The sequence below is a fragment of the Marmota monax genome, unplaced genomic scaffold (genome assembly GCF_021218885.2).
Source record: "Marmota monax isolate L192 unplaced genomic scaffold, Marmota_monax_Labrador192_F-V1.1 WCK01_AAM20220418_F8-fsc00160, whole genome shotgun sequence".
NCBI classification, from domain to species: domain Eukaryota; kingdom Metazoa; phylum Chordata; class Mammalia; order Rodentia; family Sciuridae; genus Marmota; species Marmota monax.
Window position 1 is genome coordinate 3,341,627 of NW_026694183.1, and position 21,837 is coordinate 3,363,463.

The window sequence follows — 21,837 nt, forward strand, 5'->3', positions numbered from 1 at the left end:
CACCTTTGTATGTGATATACTTGTCTATGAGGATTTCTGCGACATGTGTCATTGTGTGTGGGCTGTGTGTGCTTGACATCTGCATCTCAGTGTGTAGCACACGTGTCCATGACAGTGGTGTGTCACAGTGGAGTCACGGCCAGGCACTGTGGACACTGCTCCCCCGCCCCAAGGGTCTACTGGTCCCTGTCTGTCCCCCCCTCCCCTTTCTCCCCTCCCTCCCGGCAGCCAATGCTACCAGGAGCCAGTTGCCATGACAACGCTCCATCCTCCCTCCATCCTCCCTCCTCCCACCCTTCCTCTGACAGGCTCTCTGCTCCCCCAATCCGGGCTGTCCTCGGGGGCGGGGCCCTCAGTCTCGCCCCCCCATCCTACCCTCTCCCCCCCACCCCAGCAACCCGGCTCCCCGGCTCCTCTCCTCTGTCCGCCTCTCCATCCCTTCATCTGTCTGTCCCTTCAAAGAGGGGGAGGGGGGTACCTGAGTCAGTAAGCAACCCCTCCCTCCCCCGTCCTGCGTCTCCTGCCCCACTCCTGGGCTGGGGGGAGGCCAGGGTCGCGCGGGTCCCCATGGCTGGGGGCTGAGGGCCCGCCCCCCCTCCTCCCCAGCCGCCACCACCTCCACCTCCCTTCCATCCTCGACAAGATGCCTGCCCCTGGCGCCCTCATCCTCCTCGCGGCCGTCTCCGCCTCTGGCTGCCTGGCGTCCCCGGCCCATCCCGGTGAGTCTGTGCGGCCATCCGCCTGTCCAGCGGCCCCCACCCCCACCGCGGCCTCACTGCCTGCCCGGGGCCTGTCTGCGGGGCTCCGGCCGCATCACCTGTGCGCGTCTCTGCAGCCAAACTGGGCCTGGAACTGCCGCGCGGACGGTGTCTCTGTCAACAGGGCCTGGGGGAGGCAGGCTGGGGGCTGGGTGGGGAGGGGGGTCTGTTAGGCAACATGTGTGTATGTGTGCACGCATGTGTGTGTGCGGGTGTGTGCAGGGAGCTGGGAAGGACGGAGGCTCCGGGAGAATTGGGGCAGAGGGGACGAATACTATTTCGAAGGCGGACACAACACCGGAGGCTGTCTCTGGCTTTGGGGAGGACCCAGGTCTTGCGGAGTTCCCTTCTCGGGGGTTTGGTTTGGGGCTAGAGGACAAGTCTGTACTCCAAGCGTCCTTAAAAGAGACAGGTCTCAGCCCCCTTGACCGGGGCGGGGGTTGTTCAGAATGGGGCAAGAATCTTCCACCAGCCTGCAGTTAGGGCTCATCCTCTTCCTTCAATGGGGGCGGGGGGGGGGGTGAAGCTGTCCGTAGGAGCGTATTTTAAATTCTGAGCATTCCAGGCCTCACTACTACTACTGCTTCCCTGAGTCCTCACTGGAATTCGCTCAAGTATGGGGTGAGGGGATGCGGTCGGGGGTCCCAGCTTGGGGCGAAAGGAAAGACCCCACCCCCAGCTCAACCACCTGGGAAGGCCTCAAACTACAATTCCCACAATGCCCTGGGTCATCCGGCTCCTCTGTCAAGGGACCCTAGTTGCAGAGCATCGTGGGAGTTGTAGTCCAAGACTGGCCGGGACGGGAGGGGCTTGGAATCCAGGAGCAAGAGGCTGGAAGCTGGAACCCTAGCCCAGACCTGTGCCCACAGATGGATTCGCCCTGGGCCGGGCCCCTCTGGCTCCTCCCTACGCCGTGGTCCTCATTTCCTGCTCCGGCCTGCTGGCCTTCATCTTCCTCCTCCTCACCTGTCTGTGCTGCAAAAGGGGCGATGTCGGTTTCAAGGTGAGGTGCCTGAAGGGATCAACCTGGGGAGGAAGGCCCAGGCCAAGCCTTTCTTCTCAAGCCAGATAACTGGTGGAGAAGGGGCAGCAGTCCAACAGCCCACCCTGGCCTGAAGTTATGGCAAGACCTGGAACCCTGGGATCTGGAAATTGGGCTGGGATGGAGGATGGTTAAGAGAAGCCGGGAGACATACTTAGGAGAATGATTATGGTGCATCTCTCAGCCCTGCGTTCTCCTTCTCACCTCTCCTGGCTACAGGAGTTTGAGAACCCTGAAGGAGAGGACTGCTCTGGGGAGTACACTCCCCCAGCAGAGGAGACCTCCTCATCACAGTCGCTGCCTGATGTCTACATTCTCCCGCTGGCTGAGGTCTCCTTGCCAATGCCTGCCCCGCAACCTTCACACTCAGGTACTGCTTCAGACCCAGACCAGGATCCCATGGTCCCAGAGGACAGGGCCGAAGGCCCTGAGTGTCTTCCCTTCAGGGAAGCTAAGACTGGGAAGGCAGAGGTGAGAGCCCTAGGTTCTTGGAAGTAGCCTGTGGGGAGACAGATCATCCTGGTGGAAGTCAGTGCTTACTCTAAAACCAGATTTGCAGATTCTTGTGGGGCATTGGATGGTGAGATCAGCCTAGATCTCAACCTCAGAGGCAGCCAGTGAGAGGCTGACATCAAGTCATTGGAGCTTAGGATGCCAATGGAAAGGCTGATTGGATGCTGGAATCTTGTGGGCAGCCAATGAGGAGGCTGAGATCCTGTTATGGAATGTTAGAAGCAGCCAATGAAAAGAGATTGGTGTCTGCTATGACCCCAGTCCCCACTGTTTGGGGGGTGGGGAGGTGGCACCTGGGAGAGAAGAGAGGCTCAGGGGCCTCCCCATCCTACTCCTTCCCCAGACATGACCACCCCTTTGAGTCTTAGCCGCCAGCACCTCAGCTACCTGCAAGAGATTGGGAGTGGCTGGTTTGGGAAGGTGAGTGGGGCTTGGGTGGGAGGTAGGGTGTCCATACAGTCCTAGCCTGTCCTCTGTTCTGTGTCCATCCCCCTGCTCTCACCACTTCTCATCTGCCCCTTGCCTCCCCACCCTCAGCCCCGCAGCCTACCCATGCCCCTCCATCCACCTCTCACCTGCATCCTCCTTCCCCATCGTCCACGTCTGTCGGTCAGCGCCTCCCTCCTCACTCCATTGACCACTCTGCCTCGCCACCTGGCTCTCCACGCGTCCGTCCGTCTGTCCATCCTTCCATCTATCCCTGCGTCCATCGGACCTTGGGCCCGTGAGTCTCTCACTCCGAATTGGGTAGGGGAGGGGGCGGTGGATATGAAGTGGGGGCTGGACAGGAGTGGGGAGTTGGGAGCTGTGGAGAGGCGTGCAGCCGCTGACTCGCGGTGCCCCTGGCCAGGTGATCCTGGGAGAGCTCTTCTCTGACTACACCCCAGCCCAGGTGGTGGTGAAGGAGCTCCGAGCCAGCGCAGGGCCGCTGGAGCAGCGCAAGTTCATCTCGGAAGCTCAGCCTTACAGGTAGGGGAGGCTTCTCAGGATGGGGTTCTGGGAGCCCAGACTCTGGGTTTGCCCCTCAGAGAGGTCCCATTTAGGAATGGTGTTTCGATGGCAAAAGGTGCGACTTATGCAGTTGAGGGGCAGAAATAAAGAATGTTCATGCACTTCTGCCCTTTTCAGTGCTTTACTCAAATCACTCAATACAATTTCACTCTATAGATTCTTAATCAAGAAAATGACAACCTTAATGCTGGGCACTGCAATAGACATAGTCAATTCACAGCAATCAGTTCTAGATTAGTTCTAAGCACTGCAAACAGCACCTCAGCTACCTGCAAGGCTCAGGACAGACATTCCCTCTGCATGCTAAGTTCAGGTGTCATCAGATCAGAAGTCCCAGGCCTTAGGCTTTAAGTCCAGCAGATGCCCACCACTCAGACCGTGGTGATCAGGTCAGGAACCAAGGCCAGCTTCTCCTGGGGTGGAGCTGATGGCCAGCTGGGGAGGCGGTCATAGTCAAGAGGCTGCTGCAGAGTTTGAGAGCGGTGAGAACAACGCAGAGGATCAGGCAGATGAGAAGAGTGGGGTGTCAGCCAAGGTCCCCCTCAGGCTCGTGTGCATCAGGGTCGGCTGGCTGAATGTCTCTTCATTTGCTCCATCATTTATACTAAATTTTGGGGGCTTCTGACTACTCCTTCAATCCCTATCAGCTGCTGCTGGATTTCTCAGTGACATCATTTGTCCTGAGGTTAAAGCATCTGGTCTGGTGGCCCCCACCCTGATTTTCTTGCCTTTCCCTCTTATCAGGGTGAGGGCATTGTGACAGACACTTCACTCTGAGTTTGTCAGGGTAGGGAGAAGTGACTTGTTTATGCCTGAGAGCCCTACTGGAGGGCTCCGTAGGTGTGCCTGGTGAGACTGCAGGTTTCAAACTGGAGTTTTAAAATGGAGTTGCTTAGGCTAAGGCCTAAGACTATCCTTACAAGCGGAAGGAACACAGTGTAGGGTCAAACTGGGTTCAGATCTCAGATCGACTTCTTTCTGGCTGTGCAACTCCGAAAACTTCCCTCCAGAGCCTCAGGTTTTTCCTTGGACAGAGCTGGGGATATGAAGTATGATGGAGGTCAGGGGAGCACTGAAGTTTAGCTAGAGGCCAACTCCTCTCCACTCTGAACCTCGGTATCTTCATCTGGCAAGTGAGCCCAGGAACCCCTTATATCCTCATGAAGAGATCAGATGGGAAGACGTAAGATGACCTGTATTAAGTGCTGGGTACTTGACAGTGGTTCCCTTCCTAAGGCCCCTGCATGGGTAAGGAAGGATACAGCCAGAATCACAGACCCCCAGCCCTGGGAAGGCCCCCATGCTACCCACTGAGCAGCTCTGCCCTATCCCCTTCTCCCTTGTTACTGTGAGGTCTGGGAAGAGAGACTTGGTGCCTCTCCTGTTTACCCCCGTCCACTCTAAGGGCTCCTAGGATGAGCTCAGGGTAAACATTTGCCAGATAATTGTATTGTGAGGTACTAAGTTTCCTGTCACGGAAAGGGTGTGTGACAGAGAGATCACTTGGGAGGACAGCTGTAAAAGTGGGACTCACCCTGAGAGACACAGACCTTGGACTTTGGCTCTCCCTTGCTTCAAAACTGCTCATGATTGCCTGTTGCCCACAGGACAAGTCCCAGTCTTCCCTACAAACCCCAGGTCCTGCACAGTCTGACCCTGTCCCCTTCCTGCCACTGTCCCCTTGCCCCAGCCACTCTCTCCTCTTTACTAAGCCTCCCACAGCAGCCCCTTTCCCTGCCGCGGGAACATGGCTCCTTGCTCGTGCACTTTGAACTGGGGGCTCCCTTTCCCTTCTCAGATCTCAGCTCACAGAATCCTTCCCTCACTCCCCACAGGGACAGCCCTGGGGTGTCCCATCATGTCACACATATCCCACTTGGTCATTATTTTCTTTACTTGCTTATCACCCACCAGCCAAACGTGGCTGTTTACATTTAAGCTAAATACAATGAAATCAAATTAGAAGCTCGATTTCCCAGCCACACTCACCACGTTTCAAGTGCTCTATGAACACTTTGTCACGTGAGCCTTCAATTAATTGGACAGAAGGCACTATTCTCTTAGGTGGAGGAGGTTACAGGACACAGAGCTGCTTTTAGAATACAGGTGGTTGATGGCTGGGGCTTGGCCTCTGGCCCCAACAGCACCAAGTGACCCTTGCCCCCCATCAGGCCTTGCCATGTTTCTACCCCTGCCGGGACTGGCTGCTAGCCTGAAATGCTTCACCCCCCGAGTTGCAGGCCTCTGTGAAGGCCAAGTCCTTCACCAAGCACGTTTTTATGGAGCACCTTATTGGTCTGTGACTGGGGTCACAGCTGTGAGCAAACTGCCCCCATGTTCTTGCCCTAGAAGAGCTTACCCCACCAAGTGGAGGAGACACAAAAATAAGAACTAAATTATAAGAAGGAAATCAGAGAATAAGTGGCACGAGGAAATAAGACAGTATGTGACAGAGACAGGTTACTTTGGACGGGAGCATCTGAGAGCCAGGGTTGACCGGAGGTACCAGCCATGCACAGCACTGTGGGGAGTGTCCCAGGCAGAGGAAACAGTAGATGCCAAGGTCAGGAGCCAGTGGCTCGGGAGCCACAGCTAGGACAGAGGGTGAAACACAGCCAATGGGTTGAGAAGTTAAAATAAAAACAGCAGAAACAGCTGGGACCTTGCAGCGCAGACCAGCTCCCTGACCTGGTGAAATTCCTCTCCAGAACCAGATGAGGGAGCTCCATTTTATAGGTGAGACAAATGAAGGCAGGAACTGGTGACATGACTTGGCTGAGATGATACCCCTGGGAAAGTTGGAATTAGGATCAAACTGAGAGTGTGAGGGTGGAGGAGGGGCACTGGCCCAGCATGGGGGAGGGCGGTGAGGCTCCCTGGGGAGACCGTGGGGAAGCTGGGGCCTGCAGAGGACTTTGACAAAGGGGGGCATTCTCCAGAATTCTTAAGTGCCAAGGCTGGGAGCCTAAGCAGGGTCTGCCACCATGTTTGGGAAGATGTACACTGGGTGAAGAGGGGACAGGCCAGCTCTAGAGACAGAGGACACCAAAGAGCAGGGCTCTCTCAAGGGCTCTGGGAAGCCACAAAGCACTGTGAGCAGGTGAATGGCAGGTCAGGGACAAACTGAAGGGGAGGGACGGGAGGCAGGCCTGAAGGCAGAGAGGCCCAGGCAGGAGGGTAGAGGCAAGAGGAGGCTGGGAATGAGGAGGAATGGGTCACTTCGGGGTCTGACTTGGCACTGCAGGCCAGTGAGGGAGAGCAAAGGGACTCTGAGTGAGGAAATAGACCAAAGAGGTTGCCCACGGGCTGGGGATGTACTCAGTTGGTAGAGTGCTCGCCTCACATGCACAAAGTCCTGGGTTCGATCCCCAGCACCACAAAAGAAGAGGTTGACTAGGTTGGGTGCTGCGGGGGAGCTGCGGTGGGAGGGAGGGCAGCTCCTCACCCGCAGCCTCCCCCACAGGAGCCTGCAGCACCCCAACGTCCTCCAGTGCCTGGGCCTCTGTGTGGAGACGCTGCCCTTCCTGCTGATCATGGAGTTCTGTCAGCTGGTGAGGTCGGGGTGGGGGCGAGACTCGGGAGCTAGAGGAGGGAGAGGTGGGGCAAACTGAGGACCCCAGCCCCCCACTCTGTATCACCATCCCGAGGCACTCGTGTGGCGGCGCCCCATTCTTGAGCTCGCTGTACGCATGCCTGCCCTGAAGCCGGGAAACTGAGGTCGAGGGGCCGTCCAGCCTCCTCCTTCGCTTCAGACTAGCTGCACTGTTAGTGTCCTGGAGGGGCTGCTGTGCTGACCTGTTCCTGTCTCCCTCTCAGGGGGACCTGAAGCGTTACCTCCGGGCCCAGCGGCCCCCCGAGGGCCTGTCCCCAGAGCTGCCCCCTCGAGATCTGCGCACACTGCAGAGGATGGGCCTGGAGATCGCCCGCGGGCTGGCGCACCTGCACTCGCACAACTACGTGCACAGGTGGGCCACGGGGGAGGAGCTAAAGGAGGGAGGTGTCTTGAGGGCGGGCACCCGGGGAAAGCCCGGGAGGCACAGTAGAAAGGGGAGTTGGGGAAGAGAAGGGGCGGGGCCGAGGAGAATGGGGAGGAGGCAGGGGGATAAGGAGGAGAGGAGGAGCCAGGAGAGGAAAGAGGGTGGTCCAGGGGACGGAGGGGCCAGGAGAGGAGGGGAAGAGCCAAAGGGGGAGGAGCCAGGGAGGGGCGGGGGGAGCCCAAACAGGAGGAGTTAGGAGAGGGAGGGGCCAGCAGAGGAGGGGAGAGTCCCGGAGGGGAGGAACCAGGAGAGGAAAAGGGAGGAGTTAGGGGAGAGGAGTGTGCGGGGGCAAAGCAACCTGGGCAAGGGAGTAAGGGGCGGAGTCAGAGGGAGAGTGGGCGTGGTCCTGCGCTCACTGGCCTCGCCCCGCCCCCAGCGACCTGGCCTTGCGCAACTGCCTGCTGACCTCTGACCTCACGGTGCGCATCGGAGATTATGGGCTGGCCCACAGCAACTACAAGGTGGGGGCGGCCCTCCGCCCGGGCGGGGGGGGGGCTCTGGGGGTGCCTTGACCCTCCTGACCCTGTCCTGGCCCCTCCCCCGCCAGGAGGATTACTACCTGACCCCCGAGCGCCTGTGGATCCCCCTGCGCTGGGCAGCGCCCGAACTCCTCGGAGAGCTGCACGGGACCTTCATGGTGGTGGACCAGAGTCGAGAGAGCAACATCTGGTAAGGGGCCTGGCTTTGGAGGGCAGGGAAGATGGAAGATCACTGGATGCCTCCCCTGGGGGAGGACCCCTGAGGGGCAGGGCTGCGCTGAGCCCTCTGTGCCTTCTGCTCCCTACAGGTCCCTGGGGGTGACCCTGTGGGAGCTGTTTGAGTTTGGGGCACAGCCCTACCGCCACCTGTCAGACGAGGAGGTCCTCGCCTTTGTTGTCCGCCAGCAGCACGTCAAGCTAGCCCGCCCCAGGCTCAAGCTGCCCTATGCCGACTACTGGTGAGGACCAGGCCCTGACTCCTGGCCCTGACTCCTGGCCCCTAGCCTTGCCCATCCCACCCAGGATGGTCTCAGTCCCTCCACCTCTTCCACACACCACCTACAGTCTCACTTGCTCCCAAGAACAGAGAAGTGACCTTCTCACCCCCCTCTGCCAGCATCTGCCACTTGGAGTGGGTAAACTGAGGCAGGAGGTGGCACAGCTGGGGTCTGAACTGTGAATTCACTAAGAGCCCAGATGGAGACAGTGTCCTGGCTCCTTCTTCCCTTTGACTTCACTGTCCCTCTCTCTCTGGGACCCTGACCCACCTGGAGGCTTCAGGCCCACTCTTGGGGTCTCCGTCCCTGTCTGGGGATCCCCCTGCTTACGCTTGCCTCTCTCTTTCCCTCCAGGTATGACATCCTGCAGTCCTGCTGGCGGCCGCCTGCCCAGCGCCCCTCAGCCTCTGATCTCCAACTGCAGCTCACGTACCTGCTCTCTGAGCGCCCCCCCAGACCCCCACCTCCTCCACCCCCACCCCGAGATGGTCCCTTCCCCTGGCCCTGGCCGCCATCGCACAGTGCACCCCGCCCAGGGACCCTGTCCTCGCCGTTCCCCCTTCTGGATGGCTTCCCTGGGGCTGACCCTGATGATGTGCTCACGGTCACTGAGAGTAGCCGTGGCCTCAACCTTGAGTGCCTGTGGGAGAAGGCGAGGCGTGGGGCAGGCCGGGGTGGGGGGGCACCTCCCTGGCAGCCGGCGTCTGCACCCCCAGCCCCCCATGCCAACCCCTCCAACCCTTTCTATGAGGCACTGTCCACACCCAGTGTGCTGCCGGTCATCAGCGCCCGCAGCCCCTCGGTGAGCAGCGAGTACTACATCCGCCTGGAGGAGCATGGCTCCCCACCCGAGCCCCTCTTCCCCAACGACTGGGACCCCCTGGACCCAGGCGTGCCTGCCCCTCAGGCCCCTCAGGCCCCCTCCGAGGTGCCCCAGCTGGTGTCCGAGACCTGGGCGTCCCCCCTCTTCCCTGCGCCCCGGCCCTTCCCAGCCCAGTCCTCAGCATCAGGCAGTTTCCTGCTGAGTGGCTGGGACCCCGAGGGCCGGGGCGCTGGGGAGACCCTGGCCGGAGACCCTGCCGAGGTGCTGGGGGAGCGGGGCACTGCCCCATGGGCCGACGAGGAGGAGGAGGAGGAGGAGGGCAGCTCCCCCGGCGAAGACAGCAGCAGCCTCGGGGGTGGCCCCAGCCGCAGGGGCCCCCTGCCCTGCCCCCTGTGCAGCCGCGAGGGGGCCTGCTCCTGCCTGCCACTGGAGCGGGGAGACGCCGTGGCTGGCTGGGGGGGCCACCCTGCCCTTGGCTGTCCCCACCCCCCCGAGGACGACTCATCCTTGCGGGCAGAGCGGGGTTCCCTGGCCGACCTGCCCCTGGCCCCCCCCACCTCAGCCCCCCCCGAATTTCTGGACCCCCTCATGGGGGCCGCAGCACCCCAGTACCCCGGGCGGGGGCCACCTCCCGCTCCCCCCCCCCCGCCGCCACCTCCCCGGGCCTCCACGGAACCGGCCCCGTCCCCCGACCCCCCGTCGGCCGTGGCCAGTCCAGGCTCAGGCCTGTCGTCTCCGGGCCCCAAGCCGGGGGACAGCGGCTACGAGACCGAGACCCCTTTTTCCCCCGAGGGAGCCTTCCCAGGTGGGGGGGCGGCCGAGGAGGAAGGGGTCCCTCGGCCGCGGGCTCCCCCCGAGCCACCCGACCCAGGAGCGCCCCGGCCACCCCCAGACCCGGGTCCCCACCCACCCCCAGGGAACCGGGAGAAGCCAACTTTCGTAGTTCAAGTGAGCACCGAGCAGCTACTGATGTCCCTGCGGGAGGATGTGACGAGGAACCTCCTAGGGGACAAGGGGGTGACATCCCGGGAGACAGGACCCAGGAAGGCGGGGAGAGGCCCCGGGAACAGAGAGAAAGTCCCAGGCCTGAACAGGGACCTGACAGTCCTGGGCGGCGGGAAGAAAGCCCCAAACCTGAGCCTCCCCGTGAACGGGGTGACAGTGTTGGAGAACGGGGATCAGAGAGCCCTGGGCATCGAGGAGAAGGTGGCGGAGAATGGGGGCCTGGAGTCCCCAGAGAGAGAAGAGAAAGTGCTGGAGAATGGGGACCTGACACCCCCAAGGAAGGAGGAGAAAGCCTTGGAGAATGGGGAGCTGAGGTCCCCAGAGGCCGGGGAGAAGCTGCTGGTGAATGGGGGACTGGTGTCCCCAAAGAGCGAGGAGATGGTGTCAGAGAATGGGAGCCTGAGATTCCCCAGGAACACGGAGAGACCACCAGAGACTGGGCCTTGGAGAGCCCCAGGGCCCTGGGAGAAGACGCTCGAGAGTGGGGGTCCAGCCCCCACGATCGGGGAGCCAGCCCCAGAGACCTCACTGGAGAAAGCCCCCATACCCGGCGAGGTGGCCTTGCCCCAGAACGGCTTGGAGACAGCCCCTGGCCCCCTTGGCCCAGCCCCCAAGAGCGGGACACTGGAACCCGGGACCGAGAGGAGAGCCCACGAGACTGGGGGGGTGCAGAGAGCCCCCGGGGCTGGGAGGCTGGACCTCGGGAGTGGGGGCCAAGCCCCAGTGGGCATGGGGATGGCCCCCGGCGGCGGCCCCGGAAGCGGCGTGGACGCAAAGGCCGGATGGGTAGACAGCACGAGGCCACAGCCACTGCCACCGCCGCCACTGGAGGCCCAGCTGAGGAGGCCGGAGCCAGCGCCCCAGAGATCCAATCCGGAGGTGGCCCCCGAGGGAGAACTCGGGGTCCCAGACAGCAGGGCCGCCGGAGACACGGCACCCAGCGGAGACGGGGACCCCCCCAAGCCCGAGAGGAAGGGCCCCGAGATGCCACGACTGTTCTTGGACTTGGGACCCCCTCAGGGGAACAGCGAGCAGATCAAAGGTGAGGGGTTTGTGGGGAGTCTGAGGGCCACTCCTTCCAGGGTGCGAGGTGCAGGGGCCTCCCGGTCAGGAGCGGCAGGTCTGGCTGGCTTGGTGCACGCAGACCCTGGAGCCACTGCTGGGCTCAGATCCTGCCTGTTCCCTTGCTCGTGGCTGTCTTGGGCAAATGTCCAGACTGCGCTGCCCCGCCTCACTGTGGTTGTAAGGGCGGAGCCAGGAGTCCACAGCACTCATCCAGTGTCGGGACTCAGTCCCAGCTGTCACTGCAGTCCAGTTAGACCAGGGGTCTCAAGGTCAGATGCCCACAGGGCCCCATGCTTAGGGCAATGGCAAAGTGGGCTAGGGGACTGAAGAGGGGTTGGGAGCCAGTGCCTTGTCTCGAGGAGATGCCACCCTCAGGAAGCTTACCTGGGGTTGCTCCAGCTGCTATTCTCCCCTTTTAAACTAGAGCGCTGGGGTTTTATTAATGATGCTGACCAATCTCAAGGGGGACAGTCAGCCTGCACACACACACACACACACACACACATACACCATACACACAGGCCCCGCTGCCGGCCTGTGATCTCTGATTTGAATTTGACAGTAGGCTAAGTTGTCTCTGGGCATACCAGGACCTAGGGGTGCTGTGAGCTGAGGGGAGGGAACACCTGAGTGGTGAATGTTGATGGGACACAGGAAGCTTCTTGTCACCTGGAGGGCTGTTAAAAGATAAACAGGAAAGATAAGCAGCCCTATCTAGATGTGGACATAGGGACAGTCGCCAGCCTCTGGGAGGCCAGACTGCTGATGTGGGAGTTCTAAGGGCCTGGCCTGTTTTACACTGGAGAAGGGTCACCTGTGGCTGTGTGGGCAAGGGTCTGGGAGGGGGCAGCACACAGGCCTTTCCTTCCACAAGGCCTGTGGTGTCACACACTGCCACCTCCTTGGGGTGGTTGTGAGCAGCATGAAAATGTTGGGGATTAGCAGCTGAGATTCCTCAGTGGATCTGGGTTGGGCTCAGTTGCTGGGTGAGGAGAAGCTGGGATTGGCTTCCTTTTCTCCACCAGTGAACTCTGTTCACCCTTCAAGACCCTACCCCAAATTCCCCTTCCCTGGGAAGGCTTCCTGATTTCTAAAGGCTGTCCCCTGTCCTTCCTCTGGGTACCCATGGCCCCTGAGAGTGCTCTCTCTGCAGCAGCCCTCCCCCGACCCCATCACCCTGAGATGGTTGGTCATGAAAGACCTCAGTAAGGTGACTTTTGGGCAGTTGTGAAGGAAGGAGGGAGTGAGCCAAGTGGACATCTGAAGGAAGGGTGTCCAGGTAGAGAGCATCAAGCGGACACTAGTCGGGCATGTTTAGAGAATCCTAAAAGGTCAGTGAAAGGTAACAGAGAGGAGGAAGGTAACCGAGTCCACACCCATCCTTCTCCCACCCCATTCCTGGCCCACCTCTTATCCCCAGCACTGCCCCACCCCACCCCCACCCCCAGGGACTGCACACAGTTCATCTTTGGAGGAATGAGTTGCCCCTGTTCATTTGCTGGTGAGCAAACTCTGTTTGCTCAAAGAGGTGGACCTTCTTGTTCAGAAAAACTGGCAAGGGAGCAAGTTAGGCTAAGTCTTCCCTCTCAGCAGGCTGAGCCTGGGAAGTCTTAGGACAAAGGGCTTAGAGAAGGGACTTGTAGACACCCAGCTTTGGCAATCAAGGGCCACAGGGGGGAAGTACTTTGCTCACTGTCAAACAACAGGGAACATCATTCATTAATCCCACAAATGTTGACTGAGTACTTCTATGTGCTCAGGGCCTGGGAATATGCCACAAATGAACCCAGCTCAAGTGTCTGTCCCGGGGCGAGGCAAACACTAACCACAATGCCACAGAAACATAGTTATATGCTGAGAAAATCTGCTGGGAGGGAGAGGGACCCAGATATGGGACCCAGCAGGTGTGCCTGACCCAAAGCCCAGAGCTGGAGGAGGAGCAGGACTTGAGCTAGAAAAGGGATTTCCAGGCAGGTGGCCCTGCACCTACAATGGCTCAGAGGTGGAAAGAAGGGGGCCGGCATGTGGCTGGACTAAGAATGAATGGGGACAGAGGTGAGAGGTAAGCCGGGCCAGGCACTCTAGCCTGCCTGGCCGTGGAGAGAAGCTGGGGCTTTTTGCTCTGGGTTCTGGGGGGCCATGGGGAGAGTAAGCAAAGGAGTGGGGTCGAGCTCTTTCTCACCCTGCGTGGAGACAGCCTCGGTGCAGCCCTTCAGTTCAGGGTGGAGGCGGAAGACCAAGGCCTGCACTATGCCCAGGGCTTACCCCAGGACACAGCTGGGTGGGAGGGCCTGCCTCAGTTTACCCAGGACAGGCGCTTACCTGCTCTCTCCCCTCGCAGCCAAGCTCTCGCGGCTCTCGCTGGCGCTACCGCCGCTCACGCTCACGCCGTTCCCGGGGCCGGGCCCTCGTCGGCCCCCGTGGGAGGGCGCGGACGTCGGGGCGGCTGGCGGGGAGGCCGGCGGGGCGGGGGCGCCGGGGCCGGCGGAGGACGGGGAGGACGAGGACGAGGACGAGGAGGAGGACGAGGAGGCGGGCGCGGCGGCGGGGCAGCGGGGCTCCGGGAGGACGCGGGCAGCCCCGGTGCCCGTCGTGGTGAGCAGCGCCGACGCGGACGCGGCCCGCCCGCTGCGGGGGCTGCTCAAGTCTCCGCGCGGGGCCGACGAGTCCGAGGACAGCGAGCTGGAGAGGAAACGCAAGATGGTCTCCTTCCACGGGGACGTGACCGTCTACCTCTTCGACCAGGTGGGCATCCTCAAAGGTCGCGGGTAGCCTGGCACCGGTCAGCAGCCTGGAGGGAGGCAGACCTCTGGTGGGGCGGTGCTGACCAGCGGGGGCGGGGCCTGACCACAGGGGGCATGGCTTATAGGATTATAGTATGGGGCGGAGCCTGGGGCTGGTCAAGGGATGGGGCAGGTCTAGAAAGGCAGGATGAGACCTAGCAATGGGGCGGGGCTGTGAGGATGGGGCGGGATCTGAGTTGGGAGTGGGGTCAGCCTGAAGGGAGCCAAACCTCGACTGGGCGGGGTTAGAGGTGGTGGACCAGCGAGGGTGGAATCTGGAAGGAGGCCTGGTCTAGAGAGGGTCGTGGTGGGCGTGGCCTAGATGGGACAGGGTTCGAGGGGGCGGGGCCTGGAGGGTGGGAAAGTACCTGAGAGCAACTGGTCAGGGAATGAGGTGAGACTGGGAAAATGAGACGTGGGAATGGGAAGGGGTTAAGGGGGTGGGCGAATTCTAGAGAGGGAGTTGGAACTGGACTGAGGGGGAGACCTGTGGTGTGGAGGGATATGGAGAGCTTAGAGAGGCCTGCAGAGTGTGAGCGGATCTGGAAGAAAAGGGAAGGACTTGGTAGAGGAACCTGGAGAGGCTAGGCAGAAGGTATTGAGCAGATGGGGGCGTGGCCTAGGGGTGGGGACGGAGACTAGTGCAGTTTGGACTAGGCTGGCTCAGGGTGGGGGGATCTTAACCAGGTGGGACTTAAGATTTGGGGTAGGATCAGGAATGGGAGGAACTAATGACTGGCGGGTCATAGAGAGATGGGTTGAGGATCGTGTTAAAAGTAACAGAAGGGGCTGGGACTGGGGCTCAGAGGCAGCGCACTTGCCTGGCATGTATGAGGTACAGGGTTTGATTCTCAGCACCGCCTATAAGTAAGTAAAATAAAAGTCCATCAACAACTAAAAAAAAATTTTTTTTTTTTTTTTTTTTTTAATAAGAAGCCTGTCTGTAATCCCAGTTGCTTGGGAGGCTGAGGCCGGAGCATTGCAAGTTCAAGGCTAGCCCAGCAACTTGGCGAGACCTGTCTCAAAAAAAATTTTTTTTTAATTTAAAAGGGTTGGGGATGTAGCTCAGTAGTTCCTAGTTTAGAAGATAAAGCGGAAGGGCGTGGTGGTTGTGCTTATGGACTGAGGGCCTGTCTGGATAAACCTGGGTCAGGGCTGAGGTCATAAGATGAACGAGAACAGAGTCAAGAGCTGGAGCCAGCCCAGTTTTTTATTCCCCCCCCCCCCAAAAGATTGGAACTTGGAGGGCTGGGTTGGGGCCACTTCTGAAGGCGGGTCTTAGGGGCAGGATCATCACCTCCTGGAGCTGGATGTGAACAGGGTGGGGTAGTTCTGGGGTACAAAATTGGACGCCTGCGACCTAAATCTGGGAGAGAGGTGGGCCGAGGAAGATGGAGTGGGGCTCACGGAGATGGTTTTGTGTTGGGGCAACGCGGGAAGCAGAGCCGTGAGAAGCCGGAGAGTTGTCCTGCGGAGGCTACTAGTGGTCCTGGGCGGGGCTTAGCTGTGGGCAGGGCTCGCAGGCAGGTAAGGAGCCTCGGGCCAGGTCGAAGTTAAGGCGGAGCCGAGGCAGACGGGGGTCCCGGCAGCCTTTTCATAGAGTACGAGTCGGTGACAACTCGGGACACCTGAAGCCCCGGAAATGTCAGCGGGGCTTGTGGCTTGTTAGGGATGCGGTGGGCGGGATGTGACGTTCGTGCCCTCTCGGGTGCCCTCATCTGCCTCCTCAGGAGACGCCAACCAACGAGCTGAGCGTCCAGGGCCCCTCCGAGGGGGACACGGACCCGTCAACGCCCCCAGCGCCCCCGACGCCTCCCCACCCCGCCACCCCCGGAGATGGGTTTCCCAGCAACGACAGCGGCTTTGGTGAGGGGCGGGGCGGAGGGCGGGGCGGGGAGCAAGGGGAGGGGCGGGGCGAGGGGCGGGAACCGCGGGGACCCCGCGGAGTCTGAGGGCTGGCGGGGTCTCTCCTCTCCCCCAGGAGGCAGTTTCGAGTGGGCGGAGGATTTCCCCCTCCTCCCCCCACCAGGCCCCCCCCTGTGCTTCTCCCGCTTCTCCGTCTCGCCTGCGCTGGAGACCCCGGGGCCGCCCGCCCGGGCCCCCGACGCCCGGCCCGCAGGTACAGTGCTCCAGGCCCCGGCCTGCCCTCTGCGGTCTCCGTCCGCACGTTTCCCGGCACCTTGCTCAGCTCTGGATTTACCTGCGTCTGCCTCTTCCTTAGTCCCTCTCAGTCACCACGACACCCACTCAGCTGTGGGACGAGTCAGACAGTCCGGCAGACGGCCTTGGGCACTCACGCCCCCTCCCTGAGCCGGAGATTCCCTTTCTCTGAGGATCACACAACACACACACTCTCTTGCCCATCGTTGCCCCACTTCTTGGCTCCAGCTCCTGCCTGGCACCTGCTGGATCTGGATTCCACTCCGCTGGTGGAGGCGTGTTGGCCAGGCGGGCAGAGAGAACCTAGCGAGCTCCACGCTGGGTAGTAAGGACGGCAGCAGAGAGGAGGTGGCCAGGGAGGCCCACCGCAGTGATGGCAGCTGCTGCTGCAACTACAGCAAGCTGTCATGTAGACCTCATTGTGCATGCGGTGTTTAACCCACGTAGTCCCCACCGTGATCCCATGGGGTCAATTCTATTCTTGTCCCCATTCTACAATAGGGAAAACTGAGGCACAGAAAGGAGGGAGGGGCTGGGATTTGAACCCCCATCTCTGGCCTGAGTCCACGCCTACTCCAGTATGCATGATTTGTCAGGCTCTTTTCCTGGGCCATTCCACACATTCTATATCGCCCATTCTCAGTCCGTCTTGGGAGAAGATCGGGCATCCTTAGTTGATAACTGCGGGAAGCCAAGGCTAGTGAGAGGGCACCGGCAAGTCTCGCTGGCAGGACGGATGCTGGACTGATCTCTCTGCTGCCCTCTGCTGCCGATCCAGAGAACACCCCAGGATGCCCGTGGCTTTGTGTTCAAAAACAGCTGAGAATGTGCAAGATGCAACTGGGCCTTTTCAGAGAAGGTTCCATTACTGCTCCCCCAAATATTGCCCGAGTCCAAAAGTTGGCCCCACCATTTCTCAGCTGTAGAACTTAGGGCAAGTCACTTTCCCTTTCTGTGCTTTAGTTTCCTCATCTCTAGAATGCGGGTGATAATTAATAGCATCTCCTAAGGCAGTTGAGGGCGTTAAACGGTTTGATCCTGTGTATGGAGCAGGAAGCCTGACTGTAGCAGTGGTCACTAACCGCCAGCTGTCATTGCCTTAACTAGGTGGACGTTCCCTGAGTGCCCCGTGTGCGGGCTGTGTGGGCTGGGGGGACTCAGTGCTGACCAAGAGTCTGCCTGGCTGTGCACCCAAACACCGCCTGAATCACAGAGAAAGCAAATGACAAGAGGAAAGGGCTTTGTCTTCCCAGTAGCTGTGTCACTTGACCAGGGACTTGAAGGGCTGGTTGTCATTAAATGGGTGAAAGGGAAGGGGACAGCATGCTAGGGCCATGAGTCGGGGAACAGCTTGCAGAAAGGGCCAGAGGCAGGAGAGAGCTTGGCTGGTTCCTGGAACAGAAGGGAGGCCAGCATGGCCGAGGTGAGAGGGGCAGGGAAGACCCTGGAGGGCCTGCTGTGGACTGAGAGGCTGGGACCCATCCTGGGGATGCTAGGGAGCCATGGAGGGCTGTAGGGAGAGGAGGGCTGGGCCAGTGTTGGGTATAGGAAAGCACTCTGGGGCCAGGAGGAGTCCACAGGTGGGAGAGAGTGGAAACTGGGTGGAGGGGAGAGGCTGGGGCAGGCATCCAGGAGAGGAGCTGGTGAGTGGGGACCACAGGGAGGAGGGGCAGGGCAGAGTCAAGGGCAGAGCAGACAGGGCTGGGCTGACTCTTGGCTGCATTTGCAGGCCTCACCCCAAATGTCACTTCCTCCCTGACACCCCTATCTCAGGGCAGGGCTCCCATGAGGAGAAGTGGGATAGTTCCAGGGCACAGGGACACCAGCCAAATGATGAGTCAGGGCTGAGGCCAGCAGGGCCAGTCAGCTAGGGTGACCTCACCTTTAGTCACTGGAAATCGAGACAGAGAGCCCAGTCGTGCGAAACCCCAAATCCCTGTACTCAGTTGACAGATATTCCCAGTGCAGCCCGGGCTGGGAAGCTGCTGAGTCCCTGGCCATGGCGGGGCCCGCAGTGGGCACCCCCTCTGTGCTCGGTGCCACTCTGCCCACTTCGGCATTTCCTGGGTGCTGAGTGATGCCACATGCCCCAGGTCTCCCTACTCTTTTGTAAAGGAGCTAGAGCTGGGCATGGTGGCACACGCCTATGATCCTAGCAACTTGGCTGAGGCAGGAAAATCACAAGTTCAAAGCCAGCCTCAGTAACTTAGTGAGACCCTGTCTCAAGAAAGGGCTGGGGATATAATTCTGGTTAATTCCACTGGGTTCAATTCCTAGTACCAAAAAAAGAAAAAGTAAAGGAGTGTGGGGCCATGTTTCCCATTTAAAGAAGAAAGCAGAGGCTCTGGGACAGGGAGCGCAGAGTGGGAGTGAGTCCCCAGGGAGACGCCGGCGGTGGAGTCTGTTCGGGCTGGCAGTAGCCCTTGGTGAGACCCTTCACGTGCCGGCCTTAGCTCTGTGGATCTGTGGGCCGGACAAGGCTTTTGTATGGCTTGGAGTGACCAGAGGACTGGTATTGGGAAAGTTTGGCGGGAGGTTCCTGGGGAGAGACTTTTCCATGGGGAAGGAGGGAACTTTTGATAGGCTGCAGACACTGACCACTGTGCTGGTCTTCACTGGGCTTACTTCTGCTGTAGAGGGGTAAGGAGACAGAAAGTTCTTCCAGAATGACTGGGATGGCCCTGGAGTGAGAAATGTGAAAAAAATTACTCAGAGGGAAGCAAGTGACCAGTTACCCCAGCGGGTAACTACTTGACCCAAAACGGATAGGCAAGGCCTCTGAGGGGCACATTGTGTGAGGGTCTGAGCTACATGGGAAGAGCGTTCAGAGCAGCAGGGACAGCAGAAGCAAAGGCCCTGGGGTCAAGGCTCTGCTTAGAACATCAGAGGAATAGCGAGGAGGCCAGTGTGTGGCACACAGGGGAAATGGGGTAGGTGAGGACAGAGACGGGGACAGGGCAGATGGTGGGGACTCCCTTGGTTTTGTGTTCAATTTGAGTTGGAGGCCATGAGCCTGTCCTCCTGTAATTCCATTTCTCTTTCCTCTCTCTCTATCCTCAGGCCCCGTGGAGAACTGATTCCCCAAAGACCTGACCCCCCTGCACCCCCAGAAGAGGGTTTGAGAGTAGAATCCTCTGTGGACGAGGGAGCCACTGCCACCACGGCAGACGCCGACTCCGGGGAGGTCCCTGAGGCTGGGCCCTCCCCCTCCCCCACCATGTGCCAAACGGGAGGCCCCGGCCCCCCACCCCCCAGCCCTCCGGACGGCTCCCCTGACCCCCCAGACCCCCTCGGTGCCAAATGAGGCAGGAAGCCCCCATCCCTTCCTGGAGAGCCGCCTTTCTTGGAACTGAACTGAACTCTTTTGGGCCTGGCGCCCCTGGGCACAACGAAGGTCCCACCTCGCCCACTCCCAGCCCCATGCAGGGGCCGCAGGCTTCGGGGACCTGGACCCCCCATCTCGCGCCTCCCTTCCCCTCCCCAGCCTGGCCCCTGGAGGGGCTTCTGGTTCCAACCTTCGCGTGGCATTTTCACATTATTTAAAAAAGATAAAAACAACTTTTTGGAGGAACGTGGAGCCTGTGTGTGCTTGGGGAGGTGACGTGGGGAGGGAGGACACATGGAGCCGGTGCTATCGAGGACACCGTTCTCCCGGCCCCCATCAGGCAGATGGGACACCCAAGTTCCCTGCAGCACCCAGGCCCATGCAGCAGAGGGGCCTCCTGTGTTTCTCTGCATCCCTGCTGGAGTCTGGTGGGTGCCAGGCCCAACTTTGGCTGCAGCCTCACCTGATCCATCATTCAAGAAGCCACGAGGAGTCAGCGAGGGTTGGGAGCCACATTTCCACCTTCCTCACCAGGTGGCCTGCAGGAGTGGCCAGAAGCTGCCCCAGGGCCAGGGCCGGGGGGTGGGGGCTCAGAAATGACCTGCTGACGCCCACACTGGACATGACCCAGATGACTTCTCAGATCACTGCTGCCTGTGCTTAAACATCAGAGTCAACCTCCTTCCCACAGAGGCTTTGCCTCAGTTCACCCCCCCCCTTTTTTTTTTCTTTTTTTAATTTTGAGACAGGGTCTCACTAGGTTGCCCAGGCTGGCCTTGAACTTTGGATCCTCCTACCCCAGTCTCCAGAGTCCCTGGATTACAGGTGTGTGCCATCACACCTGGCCCAGTGTACCCATTTCTGCATGTGACTGTCCACTTCCCAGACACTCTTCTCCTGTCCAAGCACAGTTCCTGGGTTTTGGCCCAGTGCTCCCCACCCGCCTGGTGTTTTCCCATCTCTCCATCCGGGTCCTGCGCAGCCTCCCACTCACTGTCTAATGCTGTTTGTTTCTTTGTCTGAGTTCCCATCCCTGCCTTCTCTCTGGGTCTCCCTGTCATCTCTCCCTGTGTCGATTATGTCTTTCTGTCTCCTTCCCTCCATTTCTCCGGTTTCTGCCTCCATCTCTGTCCGTTTCCCTGTGACTGGGGCTGTCTCTGCATCTCTGATCTCTTGGCCCTGGGCTGTCCCCCGTCACCTTGAGACCAGGTTTACCAGCATATTGGAGGGAGGTAATTTGGATGAGGGAAGAGAGAAGGGGCAAGGGTGGGTGCCATAGACACTGGCTTAGGAATGAAGGTGGTGAAGGTATTGGGGTCAAATGAAAGAAAGTCCTGGGGCTTGGAGGATGGAGAGGATGAGGGTTTTTCCCTCTTCCCCCAACTGCTGAGGTGGCGGGGGGGGGGGGGGGGGGGGTGCATGGCCTCAGCCATGGAGGCCCCAGGGAGGAGGGCTGGGCCCTGGAGCCCTGGGTCTGAGGGAGGAGGGACATATTAGTTCACTAGAACTAATATAACAAGTATCTCAAAATTTGGTGGCTTAAACCACAGAAATTCATCATCTCACAGTTTTGGAGGCTAGAGGTCCAAGATCAATGCCAGGAGAGTTGTTTACTTCTGAGGACTGTGATGAAGATCTGCGGCATAACTTTCCAAACCTGGCTCTTAGTGGTCACTAGTCACTTTTGGGTTCTGTTTGTAAATACCTTCCTCTCCACATGATATTCAGTGTGTCCTTTCATCTAAATTGCTCTTTTCTATAAGGACACCAGTCATATTGGATTAGGGCCCAAAGTAATGACTTCATCTTTAATTATATTTGCAATAACCCTATTTCCAAATAAGATCACATTCTGAGATTCCAGGGGATGTCAATTTAGAATTTTTGGAAGGTCACAATTCATCCTATAAGGGGGGTTAGCAGTTTGGAGTCCTGAATGAGGAAGGAACTGGGACCCAGAGTCCTTAGTCCTTGGGAAAAGATGGATCTGGACAAAACTGAAGGACGATTTTTGGCCTGGCTTGAATGGTGCTCAGGCATCTCCAGCTTAAGTCAGTCAAATCTGATGTACTGACCACCCCCACCTCCGGGAAAAAAAAATTCCCTTTGGAACCTCACAGCCAATGGTATTGCCATTCACTGATGACCAGCCTTCAAACGGTGCTGGTGGCTTGTCTTCCAAAACCTGTGTCCCGGGTCCACTTTCCGCCTCCACAGCCACCCTGGCTGGCACTTGGGAACCTCACTGCTTTTCTCTCACCTCCCTGTTGAACTCCAGATTATTCTCCGTGCAGCAGCCAGGGGGCCCTCCACAACCTCAATCACACTCCTGCCCATGT

The 21,837-nt window shown here is 59.5% G+C and overlaps 1 protein-coding gene across 1 annotated transcript; it reads left to right on the plus strand.

The window, feature by feature from the left end:
• Positions 1-396: 396 nt before the first annotated feature.
• On the plus strand, positions 397-19,738 carry Lmtk3 (lemur tyrosine kinase 3). The gene is made up of 15 exons (XM_046466369.2): positions 397-719; positions 1,628-1,761; positions 2,020-2,170; positions 2,657-2,733; positions 3,164-3,282; positions 6,788-6,875; positions 7,141-7,289; positions 7,738-7,822; positions 7,909-8,030; positions 8,149-8,298; positions 8,692-11,207; positions 13,572-13,975; positions 15,744-15,879; positions 15,995-16,132; positions 19,234-19,738. The coding sequence occupies exons 1-15, from the start codon at positions 644-646 to the stop codon at positions 19,248-19,250; spliced, it is 4,362 nt and encodes a 1,453-aa protein (XP_046322325.1). The 5' UTR covers positions 397-643; the 3' UTR covers positions 19,251-19,738.
• The last annotated feature ends 2,099 nt before the right edge of the window (positions 19,739-21,837 follow it).

Coding starts and splice junctions, on each gene's coding strand:
- Lmtk3 (XM_046466369.2), top strand. CDS start 644: ATGCCTGCCCCTGGCGCCCTCATCCTCCTCGCGGCCGTCTCCGCCTCT. Junction 2,734..3,163: donor GGAGTGGCTGGTTTGGGAAG/GTGAGTGGGGCT, acceptor GCCCCTGGCCAG/GTGATCCTGGGAGAGCTCTT. Junction 11,208..13,571: donor GAACAGCGAGCAGATCAAAG/GTGAGGGGTTTG, acceptor CTCCCCTCGCAG/CCAAGCTCTCGCGGCTCTCG.